This window comes from Lupinus angustifolius, chromosome LG06, assembly GCF_001865875.1.
Source record: "Lupinus angustifolius cultivar Tanjil chromosome LG06, LupAngTanjil_v1.0, whole genome shotgun sequence".
Lineage (NCBI taxonomy): Eukaryota > Viridiplantae > Streptophyta > Magnoliopsida > Fabales > Fabaceae > Lupinus > Lupinus angustifolius.
Genome location: NC_032014.1, coordinates 13376817 through 13389669, shown reverse-complemented (window position 1 = coordinate 13389669; position 12853 = coordinate 13376817). Strand labels below are relative to the sequence as shown.

Genomic DNA, 12853 nt, shown 5'->3' with positions numbered 1-12853 from the left:
ATATTGAATACCAAGTTTTGTAACAAAAGAATATGAATTAGATTTTATATGCAGGAAAGAATGGAAGAATTGGATAGAGTAGACAACAAAAAAAGCCTAGTACTGAAAATTGATCATCGGATTCCAGAAACACTTAATGGTTCATTAGAAACTAGTACTAGGTTGTTTATTGTGTTGGAAGATTAAGAGATGAGAAATAGAAACATGCACCTTGGGATTTGATGTAGAAGAAATCCTGAGAAACAATACTTTTGAAACCCATATCAGCAATTGAAATATTGACCATGTCCTTCATTGAAGCTTCTGAATCAAAACCAGCAAAATAAAAGAAATTTGTTACAACTTTAGCATATATCATGTACCCAACTGATCAAATCCACCATGTAATACTACTTAAGGGTTCATTATAAAAAAGTCACATAAAATTAAAATTAATATAAAAAATGACAAATTAGTGAACCAGATATCTAAATTGGTAGATAACTTGCGGAATAATTATTAATATAAAAAGTGACAAACTATATACTAAGTTAATGAAATATTTAAATGTTTAGGGGAGAAAATAGAAACCTTAGAAGAGTGGTTATTTTATATAATATGATCCCTCTCTTGCAGCATGCAATATGTTGTTGCATGTAGTTGTAATGTTTAGAAGCACCCCACCATTTGCACTTGAATTTGCATCATGATGATGATCATGACTGTCTCTATCTTCTTTCTTTTTGTGGATGGGCCTACGAGTGTTGTTTGATATTCCAACAAAGAAGTGGTAGTGAGGTATTACTATTATACGACCGTTGAAGGAATGATGTCAAATGTGACCGTTGAAATCCAAGTGTTGCTGTTGTACGGAGAGTGGGTTGTTTTAGACTTCACGTGCCACGTCACGTGTATGTCCCCTCATATCCGTTCCCTTTACCGTTGCCTTTGCATTGTATAATAATGCATATTTTGCTACTTCCGTTTCTATATATTCATTTATCGCCCATCTTCTATTCTTTTCAAAATATAATGAATTACAAAATAAATGTAGCACACACATCAAATACTAACATTTTTATCTTTGTGGGGTCTAACATGGTTACACACTTACCTTTTAATAAACATATATACTTTATTTTTCAATTATATTATTTTTTATTATTTCTTTTATTTATCTTATATCTCTTTATTTGTTCTAATATAAATTAAATGAAGTTATTTTTGATATAGAGTAAACACAAATTTTAGTTTATCATATTTTTTAATCTTACCAGTTTAATCATTCAAAAAAAAAAACTTAAAGTGGTTACAAAAATTTTAAATTAGTCATTTTTAACATGATTCATTTAGTCATTTTTATCGTATTGAGGCTAGATTTTCTACTTTCCAAACACCAAAATAACTAGATCAGTCAATTCAAGTTGGCATTGAATAGTTACTTTCCAAACAGGCAAAATAACATGAGATGGAGAATCCAGTTGTAGTGACTTTTCATCCCCACGTGTCCCCCTGAGTTGTTTCTGTGACAGGCAATAGACTACCCAATCACGTTAAAATTACTCCCTCATTCTATATCTTTTTATATTTAATATTATAATTTAAAAAATTATTAAATGATCCACAATTTATCTGTTCTTTCACAAAGTATGTTTTTTCTTCAATCAATAACAACAATTAACAAAAAAATAATATACTTTTAGGACATGCTCCCAAACAAGAGAAAACAAGTTAATTCTTCGAAGGAGCGAGGAGGGGTGTGGAGGAAGAAGGGAAAAAGGAAAACCATAATTTCAATTTCATTTAATATGAATTATTTCAATCACAATGTATACTAGGGTATAAGATAAGATAGAAAACATTCCCTTTGAAGATTTAGACGTCACACATAACATGGTATTGCATTTGGTGTTGTAAATCTAAATATTCATAAATAACACCATCCAAACATCACAAACCCTGATTAAAAAGCCACATCTCGGTGTGTATTGATTGACATTTTAATAAACTAAAGTTCAAATGTGTTCCTGATATGCTTCATGGAATTAGATTAACTCCAAAAACAAGGCTTCTTGCTTGTTGGTTAGGCCAAGTTCATGCAGTGTAGCAGCACTTTCTCCATCACCGAAAGCACGCCTAGGATACGGTCTCACCTGTCCCAAGATAACATCAAAAACAAAAATAGTCAATGTATGGTACAGATTAACCATTTCCCTGAAGAGTTTGGTCCTTCTAAAATATCTTCCTAATAATCCTCTTCATACTTAAATGAAAAAGCATTCAGTATTTTCCTTAGAAAATTATGCGAATTATTAAAATTGTCACAATAATTAAGAATAGGAATCATAAGACTGAGAAGGCAATGGTGTTACTCACCAATCTGTAACTGCCTGGTTTAACCACCCTACCAATATCTATGAAGTTGAAAAGCGCCTGAAATTTTCCAGAAGCATGTTTAGCAAAAGTATGTGCCGAAAGAAGGGAGGAAACTGTTTACTTTCTAGCAGGCCATTACCTGTAGGTTATCAGATCTACGGAATCGGCGTCCACGACGATTGCCATCTGGCATTCTTACCAGCAAGGTCACAGCATTATTATCATCTAAGGAAGGTTCAGGTGGTAGAGAGACTTCTTTGGCTGCTAGTTGTGTTTCCAATTCCTAGCACACAATTATGCAAAATGAACTACTTGGATAAAGTGAATATACCCTGGATAACATATTGTCGAAGACAATAAATAATACCCAAAAAAATGGATCAAGTGTGATAAAATATGAAGGGTGGTTCTTAATGCTGTTATTGACAAACAAAATTCCATTTTAGGATGCAAGCTAATTTTCCAAAACTGGCTAATGAATCTTAATTTCCAGTTTCCACGTTGGAAAAAAATAAATAAAAAATAACATTCTCTCATCAAACACATTACACATGGCTGATACTTACTAAACGGGTAGGCATTAGCTAACTCCCAAGTCTATCTATCTTAGTGAGTGCAAAGACTTGGAATCAAATCCCATCTTCACCGGTTAGGAAGGCAGTTTAGGCAATGAAAAAAACAAGGCAGTTAGTTACAAATTACCTGCTCTTCCTGTAATTTCCTGCGAGATTCTTCAGCTCTCTGTCTTTCCTCTTCACGAGCAGCCTCAGCTTCCTCTATAGCCTTCAATTCTTTTTCTCTGTCTGCTTGTAAGGATGCAAGATACTCATCATCCTGTATCAAATAAACAGACAACAGTAGCTACAGTCAGGCCATCCCAAACAACCTACAATTCGAACTTTTTCAAGAAATAAGTCACACCTGCTGCTCCCTTATCAAGCGCTGAGCTTCCAAGGATGGTGAAGGTGGGCGATATGTGGGACGAGGATTGAAACCCCTACCCTGCATGAACTCATGAGGTGCATAAGCATGGCGATAGCTCCCTTCTGGGATTCCACCAAACATTGCAGCCTCGAGCATGACTGCTTCATCATGCTCCTCCGATGAAATGCCACCCCACTTATTTCATTTTAGTCAAAGATTGAAAATTAGGAGGCATGGAGAATTTGAGAGGATATGGCAAGTAAACAGCGTTTTAATTGTTTAAAAAAAATCATGAAGTGAAGCACTGTACCTCATCAGTGTGGAAGGAATTTTCATTATGCTGAGGAGAATTACTACTCTCCTGTCCTACACTTGGCAGCGTGCCAGCCTCAATAACTTCATCATCTCTAGCTAATCCTGTAGATTCCGAAGGCATATGTCTAGTCCTGTTCCTAACCAGAGGCTGCTCCTCTACATCTTCATCTTGAAAGGATGAACTTCCTTCCTGCAATCTAGAACGACCGCAATTGCGCCTTTCAGATTTTGACAATCACACAAGAACATATTTTTTTAGGGAAAATCTCTTGTACAGTTCAGCCAATGCAAGAGAACACAACAGCAGCAGCAGGGCCACAACAAGCTGAAAGAAATATAATTTACCTTTTATTTGATGCCAACTCCCCTAGTTCACTGAAGTCCTGCACCAGGTGGCAAATAAATCCTAGGACAAGCATTCAGTGTAATGGAGCATGACAAAATCGATGAATAACTGCACATACCATTTGTCTTCCAAGTTGGTGATTTCTGTAATTCTCCTCGGCCTCCCGTTTAGAAGCCTCAATGGCTGCACGAATCATCTCTTCTTCTATGTCATTGTTATGATCTGGCAAGTTCTCAAACTCAGGAGCACTAGTTCTAACACTGCTGTCAAGTGAAGTATCCACCAAGATATTATGCCTTTGCTCATTTTGATGTGCTGTATTGGCAGGTGAAGTATCATCATCATCTTCATCATTAATAATAATGGTCCCATGAATATCTGGATCATGGACATCAACAGTTCCGGTGACATCTTCAATGGTTGGAATATGGCCAGCTTGAGGAGTGGATTGGTTACCATCTCTAACCTCTATTGGAATCTCCCTTGTCTCTATTGCATGTGTAACAAATGGTGCTTGGTTCTGGTTTGTAGAACCAAGATGAGTTTCAAATATACTTCTCCCAATTGTTGGATCAAGAAGAGAAAATGGATTAAGATTTCTTGCAAAAGGTGATGGGTGTGTGTGAATTTCAGCATCAAGCTGATCATCTGTATCCATGAAATCATCTTGAGGAACAGTGGTGGAGGTTTCGTGAGTGCTGGCCATGAAAGAATACACTAATATGTCAATATCACATAAATGAGCAGGAATGTGCAGAACCCAAAAAGTAATTTTGCTCCACAATGTAGATTTCTGAACGATCATATGCTTACTCAGAAAAATAGATACCTGGTCATAAAATTTCTGTCTCCTTCACTAAAATGAGCATCGACTGCTTCAGTAAGATTACCACCATGCTCCTGCCATGAAACAATATTGTACATATGAAGGGGAGAGATATAAACAACTACTTGAAGCACTAAAAATGCCTAAAACTTTTTAAGGTGAATTTGGTTCAAAGGAGGGAAAGGGAGGGGTGAAAATTTAACAGAGGGAGAGGAAGGGGGAAGAATTTTAATTATATTATGTTTTGGTTCAAAGGCAGGAAGAGGAACGGAAATATCTCAGGAGGGGAGGGAAAGCAAAGCTAATTTACTTTTGCACCCTTGTAACCCTTAACACTAATATGTACACAACAACCCTATGAAAAAATTGTGAACATGGAACAAAAATACAAATATTCAGAATTTATTTGTGATAACAGTAATAGACAATGATACTATGTTCCTTTTTTCCCCTTGCATCATATAATTTATCTAGTCTTTGCTCTTTACCAAGATAAAGTACCCTCTTTCACACATCAAACTGCATATTTTCTTTGACTAAACAAATCTCATGTTAAAGTATGCAGATTAAAAATGAAGAGAATTTTACGCCATGCATTATATAAAATAGAGAGCAACTATAAGGTTGCTGCTTAATGGCCAAGAGATGACAGGTTCAAATCCAAGAAACAGCGTATTCTCTTGTTGTGGTAAGGTTGCGTATATCTACCCTTCCCATACCCACTTAGGTGGGAGCCTCGTGCATAGGGCATCTGGGCTGCCCTTTCTGATTATATGAAAGAGACACTGTGAATAAAATATTAGAAAAGAAAATAAAGAACAAGATGCCACAGTGATAGGTGTGAAGTTGGAATAAGCTTTCTATGGTTAAAATGCAAAGAGGGTACTTCTAGATTTCTAAATATATCACACATTATTTTAATCAATTTCGAGCAAATATTTTCAGTTCATCTTCTCTCCCCTCCAAATCCACCAAATTGGAGGGGAGACAAAATTGAGACATGAAGATTTTTAGACCCCTCGTCTCCCCTCCAACATTTGGAACCAAACAGGAAAAAATAAAAACAACACCCCTGCCTTCCCTTCCCCTCAACCAAACGCAGTCACAAAAGCTAAACAGAACTTGTTCTATGTAGACAACCAGATACCAGCTTTACGAGAGCATCAGAATAACTGTCTAGACCAATTAGAAGCTGAAATTCACATATGAAGAGTGAGGGATCACATATCTAAAGTTGCAACAAGAGTAAGTTACCTAGCTTGAGTATAAGTATCTGATCAATAATAGAAGAAGCTAAATCATCTGAGGTCAGACAAAAGGCTAAATGGAAAATCATATGCGCTCAGTCATGATATATGACAAATCTTTAAAGCTTACTAACTAGCCCACGTTGTTCATCTATGAGAACAAGCATTTAACCTGGAGTAAGTTGGGGCCCACTTTTTAACCCCAAAACATATTAGTGAAATAATAATTTGAAACAGTGAGATTGAACTTGATATTTCCTATAGAGCATAGTCAAGTCTGCAAATATTTGTATTTCCTCCCATAAAACAAGATACCGGTAAGCAAGACCCAAAATGAATAATGCATGGACCTTAATAGTACAGACCATAGTACACAATGCAAACACCAATTCAGCCACCATCCTAGAATTATTATAGCAAATCCAAATTGAATCATACAATTTAACTGTACCTTTGAAAAGAAGAGAATCTAATCCAATTAACAGGGATAAAATAAACCATGTTAATTCATCAACAGTTGAAGTGATAAATAGCTTAGACAATGGGTATCTTGTATGCACAAGCAGTAGCAAACGATTGAGCCCCATTAGTCAGGGTCAAAATGCATATAGAGAACATTCCATAATCCATGTATATATATAATTAAAAGGTCTAATTATCGATTACAGAAGGAAATATCATATTTAAATTTTTATTATAGATATTCTTTTTATTCTAAACATTCTTATTTAATATAAAATCTCAAACTTACAGTGAAACATACAATGAACGGCAAAAAATAATTCAAAATCCATATAAAACTGAACTCACTAAACTATACCAAAAAACGAACCCAACTATTTTTGATTAACCAGCATACACAAAATTATAGCATCAATTTAATTACCGTTACTATGATACTTCCAATTCTAGCTAAAATCTATGAGACAGCTTGATAACCTAAACATGGATTTGATATTTTAAAAAACTAGAGAAACTAATCCAATTAACATAAATAGAATAGAGCACACACGAAAAAAAAGTAGGTAATAGTAAAGATCGAGTACAATTGATTTCAGAGAAAAATTCATCATATCAGTAATGAACTCACTAAACAATGCACAAAACCCTAACTAAACTACGATCCACTATCAATCTAATTTATCTTTATTCTATTTGCCTCGAATCTAATTGAAACCTATGAGATAAAATAGAATCGGTAAAAAATTAAAATAAAAACAAACCTGAAGTTTTTGCAGCGCAATTCCTTCAGATACGCCAGTGATGTTGATGAATGTTTCAATTGCCTCTTGATTAGGCCTCGTCGCCATTGGAATCGAAGTTGAATTGTATGTAGAAGAATCTCAGCTGCTAAATCCACTGTTTCAGTTCTTTTTATTTTCGCCTATTTTTTTGTTTTTTTATAAAGAAGAAAACGGATTTGTTTTTACTTTCATTAGAATAAGGTTTTTTTTTTAATATTCTCAATTTTGTCTATCAAAAGTTGAAAAATATATTATGGTCCAAAAAATTTAGTAATGTATCAAATTAAATATTTTTAATAGTTTTATAATATTTTAGAGAGACTAATTTGATTTATTTTGAAAAAATTTGGGATCACTTTTATTTTTACATTTTTTAGCAATTAAATTGATAAGGTAGAAAAACATGATATAATAAAATGAATATTTACTCAAATATAAATGCTGCATTGAGACCAGTTTTTGTTTAGGTTAGTTTCATGAATTTAGTTCTGGAAGAAAAAAAATTAAGATTTGAAAGTCTTCTACAGAAGTTTTCTCTTCTGTTCTTTCCTAGAACACAAAGGTACGAATAGTGATTGATCAGCTGTTGAGGAAGGAGAAGAGGATAGTCGTCAAAGTAGCAAGATGAGGTAGGAGAGTTGGACCCACCGGTGGAGGTACCTGAAAACGCCAATGTTCTTTCCTAGAACACAAAGGTACGGATAGTGATTGATCAGCTGCTGAGGAAGGAGAAGATGATAGTCGTCAAAGTAGCAAGATGAGGTAGGAGAGTTGGACCCACCGGTGGAGGTACCTGAAAAGGTTCTCCGACGATCAAGTCAGTGTATGAACTAAGTGAATGGGAAATGTGAGAATAAATGAAGGCAGAGAATAGTAGAGTGAGTAATGTTAAAGAGTAAAGATGTTAAGATACTTCCTGTTGGTAGAGATCCCTATTTATAGAAGAGAGAGTTGACTTTGGGCTCTTGGCAGGTGGTGCGACGCGTGGCCGACCAAAGGTATTGTCGGGGGTTGCTTTTCCCGTGTCAGGAGGTCTGCGAGGACCGTACACTGTGCCACTCTTGTCTTTTAGCCTGTGGTTGGTTTGGTAGCCATTCTGCAGTCTATCTGCCGTGTTGGCAGGTGAGTTGGTGAGGTACTGAAGGCAAGTTGTCTCTAAGGTCAACTCTGGTGGTCCCAACACGCGGGTCCCACCTCGACGAATGAGTATGTGTCTCTTCGGTTCGCTGGGTAGGAACAGTTGCTCCCAGTCTGCCAGGATGTTGGGCGAGCATGTTGGGAGACTCTACACGAGCTTCGCTCGACTTGGATGCGGGACCCACCTCGGCGACCAAGCATGTGTCTCTTCGGTTCGCCAGGTAGGAACAGTTGCCCCCAGTCTGCCAGGATGCTGGGAGAGCATGTTGGGAGACTCTAACGATCGCCGAACGACCTCCTTCAGGGCAGTCAGGCTGTATGAGATTTGGCGACCTGAGATTGAAGGGGCGTTGGTTGAGCTGTCCAGGGCGCCAGGCGAGGACTGTTAGAGATGCCCCTCGACCCGGTGATTGTCTAACTGGGCATATTGATCTATCTTGAGTAGCTAGGTGCTTCTTGAGATTTTATGACGTGTCTCTTTGGTTTCTCGCGCCACGTGGTAGGTATTAATGACCTTGGGTAACGTATCAGTTGGAGTGGGGTTTCATCATTACCTACTGTGACCCTTAATGTCCGCCGAACTTTGTCGTGTCATGGGAGTGACCGCTGGTCATTCAATTGCCAGCACGTGGCACGACCTTTGGTTTCCGCCGAATTTTCCTTGTTTTTCGGGTTTCCGTTGGATTGTACTTGAGTGTTTTTCTACGGCCATGATGAGGATGTGGATGGGCCTAGCCATTGGGCCCATGGTCTAGGTTCTTCTATAAGTAGAGGGTCCTGTGGCTTTCTCTCTTTTACACATTTTCAAAACTCCTGAATTATCTCCGCACTTTCTTTGCCTCCAGCGTGATCTTCTTCGGGACTCTTCCTATTTTCAACTTCTTCAAAAACCCAGGTAACACTCGTTTCTCATGGTTTTCATTTGTGATTACGAGTCTGATTCCGACGTGGAGATCCTTCCTGGACCTCCACCGTGTTTCCAAAAATCGCTGCCCTCGTCTTATGCATTGGTGGAGGTTCTTGAACCGCTGAGCGTCGTCCCTCCTCCTCCCAGAGGTGGAGGTGCAGGGTTTCACTGGAGAGGCGCCGACGATTACTTGGCCTCACTACGTGCCAAGTATGGGTTCAATTTGAGTGATAGTTCTGAGTCTGAGTCTGAGTCTGGGTCTGAGTCTGATGACTCTTGTGATGGCAGGTTCATGACGATGAGGACATATAAGGCGAATGCTCCTCAACTGTCCGTTCTGGCGGAGATGGCCGGGGAGGATTCTCGCTATTGGTGGGTGGATAGAGAGGTGCTCGGGACTCCCAGCACGTTCCCCTATGGGACTCCCCTCAGCATACCTGTGGCCAAAGAGACTTTTCATGGTTTCGAGGCCAGCGCCCCTAGGTCGGGAGAGAGGGTCTGCTATGACTTCGCCGAGGAGAAAAAAGACAAGTACACATTCTTCCTTTACGAGGCGTACATCCGGCGCTTGGAGCTTCGCCTCCCCCTGGAGGAGTGGGATATGCAAATTCTGGTGCATCTGCAGATTGCACCGAGCCAACTGACCCCAAACTCGTGGGGGTTCATTCGGGCGTTCGAGATAATGTGTCAGGCAGCGGGCCTCCCTTGCTCTCTAAAGCTGTTCTTTTGGATTATCCGGGTCGGCCACCGCACCAATTCTGATGAAGATAAGGAGGGGCACCACAGATGGACGAGTCTGCAATCTCGGCCCAAGCGTGGGCTATTTACGCCGTTCTCTTCAAACGAGAAAAAATGGAAGGGAGGGTACTTCAAGGTGAACGTCAGGCGGGCGCGGAAGGACTGGTGTCTCAACAAATCTGGCGAGCCGCGATTTCCTTTTGCCTAGAAAGGGGACATCCATCAACGCCCTTCCAAGAGCTTTTTAGTGGAGACCGAAGACTTATCTTCAGAAGAGGCGAAAGCTGCCCAAATCATAACTTACTGGATTGACGAGGGGGGAATTCTTCCTGGCTCGGCTATCCGTGATGGGGGCGGGGCTTTAGTGGACCTTGTTGGTAGGTGGACCGGATTTTGACTTCTTTTATTGCTTTGTCTTATGTATCTGTTTAACCTGTCACTAATGGTTTTCTTCCTTTTTGTGCAGTCGAACTAAAAGCCAAAATGAGTGAGAAGCTGAGGAAGAGCCTGCTTCTGAAAAGGACCGTCGCCCTGGTTAAGAAAGACGCTGCTTCTTCCAAGCCTCAGAGAACGTCATCCCCCGTTCCCTGTCCTACTGAGGGGTCTCCCAGTCAAACAATTGTGTCACCCTCTTCAGTGAGTGGAGGGCAGCCTGAGAATTTGATGGATCAAGAGCTGGTCCAAAGGGCTGCTGATACGCCCCTTGTTGTGCCTACTGAAACAGTTCTTCCTGCTGATCCTACTGGAAATCCCCCGTCCGCATCGATGGGGGAAGAAGCTGGTACATCGGTGCTCCCTTCCTCTGGGCAGACAGCTGGAGAGGATGTCGGTCGTTCCTCTGAGCAAGCAGGAAGAAAGGTTCTAGGGGGAGTCAGGACCGTATTTCTCCTGTTAGTGTCCCCAGGGCGATTGAGCAGGCGCTCCTCAATGCCCATGCCAAAGAGACCATCGACAAGTTATCCCCGTCCGTCCTGCTGCAAAATGTGAAAGGAAGTGTTGTCCTCATTGCTTCTATCCAGAAGTACCTGGAGGCGGATGGGGTTCTGGAGTCGCGGATGGCGGATGGCGAAACTTTGGGCTGCGCATGAGGCGGAGAAGCAGAAGATGGTTGATCTTCATTCCGCCGAGAAGGCGGAGTTGGTCAGATTGGGCGAGGTCGCCAAGGCCCAGGCGGCGGATCTATCCACTCGCGTGGGGTTTCTGGAAAGTGACAAGTTGAAACTCACCGCCTAGGTGATGGAATCCGAAGGGGCGGTCTGTGCCAAAGATGAAGCACTTCGTTGACGAAAAGAGGAGGTTGTAGCTTGGAAAGCCCGTGTTGAGGCTGCCGAGCGAGAAAAGGCTGCACTTCTGGGGCAGGTGCAGGCATTGGGGGAGGAGAAGGCGTCTCTAGAAACTCCTTTACGGGAGAGGAAGGACGGGCGACCGTTGAGGCTGAAAAAGAGCAGCTGGAGAAGGCTGTGGGTGAAGCCATTGTGGATGCTTGGGAGAGTGCCCAGTCTCAACTAGCTCTGGCTTTTCCAAACAAAGACTGGTCTTGGATGCAGCTGGGAGCCTATGTGGAAGATGGGCGCCTGTTGGTGGGGGATGACAACGGTGATCCAGTCTTGATGTCTTTTCCTGGTCAGGGTGGGGGAACTTTGTAATTTGTTTTTTAAGTACCTTGTAATATGTTTTCTTTGAATGAAGGAAATTTTTTTGCGATAATCTCTTTATTTAAATTCTGTACATAACTATATGCAATTGTTGGACGATCTTGTGTTTATGAACACTTTGAGTGTGATGGATTTAATTCTGAATTTGAACGCCTTCAGCCAGGCGAATGTAAATGCAAAACGACCCCTTGGTGATTGTAGAAAATCATTAAGTGAAATGGCGACGGGTAAAGGGGGGCGAAGACCGACCCCTTGAGTGAAGGTAAGAAACCATTATGAGTTTGCACCAGACAAGGGGGCGAAGACCGGCCCCTTGGGTAAGTAAATAACCATTGTGAGGTGGCACCGGGCAAGGGGGGCGAAAACCGGCCCCTTGAGTGAAGGTAAGAAACCATTATGAGTTTGCACCAGGCAAGGGGGGCGAAGACCGTCCCCTTGGGTGAAAGTAAAAAACCATTGTGAGGTGGCACCAGTCAAGGGGGGCGAAGACCGGCCCCTTGGATGAAAGTAAAAAACCATTGTGAGTTTGCACCAGGCAAGGGGGGCGAAGACCGGCCCCTTGGGTGAAATTAAAAAACCATTGTGAGTTTGCACAAAGCAAGGGGGGCGAAGACCAGCCCATTGGGTGAAAAGTAAAAAACCATTGTGAGTTTGCACCAGGCAAGGGGGCGAAGACCGGCCCCTTGGGTGAAAGTAAAGAACCATTGTGAGGTGGCACCAGGCCAGGGGGCGAAGACCGGCCCCTTTGGTGAAAGTAAAAAACCATTGCTGGGAAATGATCCATCAAAACAATAGCAGAGTATAATATCTCAATCACATATAAGTGGAAAAGATTACAAAAGATCGACCAACCGCGCATGGGGTTGTCAGTTAGGCATAGAATATCCGGAGGTTGGCGGCGTTCCAAGTCCTGGGGATGTTTTTTCGTGCCAAATCTTGAAGCTTGTATGCTCCTTTGCCGATCTTGCTGATTACGCGGTAAGGTCCTTCCCAATTAGGTCCTAGCTTGCCTCTCACCCGTCCTATGTCTGCTCTCCTTAATACCATAGTTCCTTCGGGAAATTGGCGGGGAATGACTGAAGAGTTGAATTTCGCCGCGGTTTTCTTTTTGATGTTTTCTTCTCTGAGACGGGCCCTTTCTCGGATTTCTTCCACTTCA

The 12853-nt window shown here is 40.9% G+C and overlaps 1 protein-coding gene and 1 long non-coding RNA gene across 4 annotated transcripts; both read right to left on the bottom strand.

Moving 5' to 3' along the window:
* On the bottom strand, nucleotides 211–913 carry LOC109349975. Its single transcript, XR_002108057.1, has 2 exons — nucleotides 571–913; nucleotides 211–303 (listed from the first exon to the last, which is right to left on the bottom strand). It is a non-coding gene; the product is annotated as an uncharacterized LOC109349975 (long non-coding RNA).
* LOC109349973 (plant UBX domain-containing protein 8-like) lies at nucleotides 1822–7442 on the bottom strand. Of its 3 annotated transcripts, none has more exons than XM_019591059.1 (10): nucleotides 7237–7442; nucleotides 4770–4840; nucleotides 4059–4638; nucleotides 3940–3977; nucleotides 3590–3812; nucleotides 3277–3474; nucleotides 3058–3189; nucleotides 2495–2638; nucleotides 2356–2412; nucleotides 1822–2132 (listed from the first exon to the last, which is right to left on the bottom strand). In XM_019591059.1, the coding sequence occupies exons 1-10, from the start codon at nucleotides 7321–7323 to the stop codon at nucleotides 2025–2027; spliced, it is 1638 nt and encodes a 545-aa protein (XP_019446604.1). In that variant the 5' UTR covers nucleotides 7324–7442; the 3' UTR covers nucleotides 1822–2024. The 3 variants fall into 3 exon arrangements, with proteins under 3 accessions (XP_019446604.1, XP_019446606.1, XP_019446607.1); XM_019591061.1 differs by having other exon boundaries at nucleotides 3590–3791; XM_019591062.1 differs by lacking the exon at nucleotides 3277–3474.

Bases quoted from the DNA above. Each gene is read 5' to 3' on its own strand.
- LOC109349973 (XM_019591059.1), bottom strand. From the start codon at position 7,323: ATGGCGACGAGGCCTAATCAAGAGGCAATTGAAACATTCATCAACATC. The intron at 2,639-3,057 runs GTAATTTGTAAC...ATTGTGTGCTAG, and splicing joins GGAAATTACAGGAAGAGCAG to GAATTGGAAACACAACTAGC. The intron at 2,413-2,494 runs GTAATGGCCTGC...GGAAAATTTCAG, and splicing joins GTAGATCTGATAACCTACAG to GCGCTTTTCAACTTCATAGA.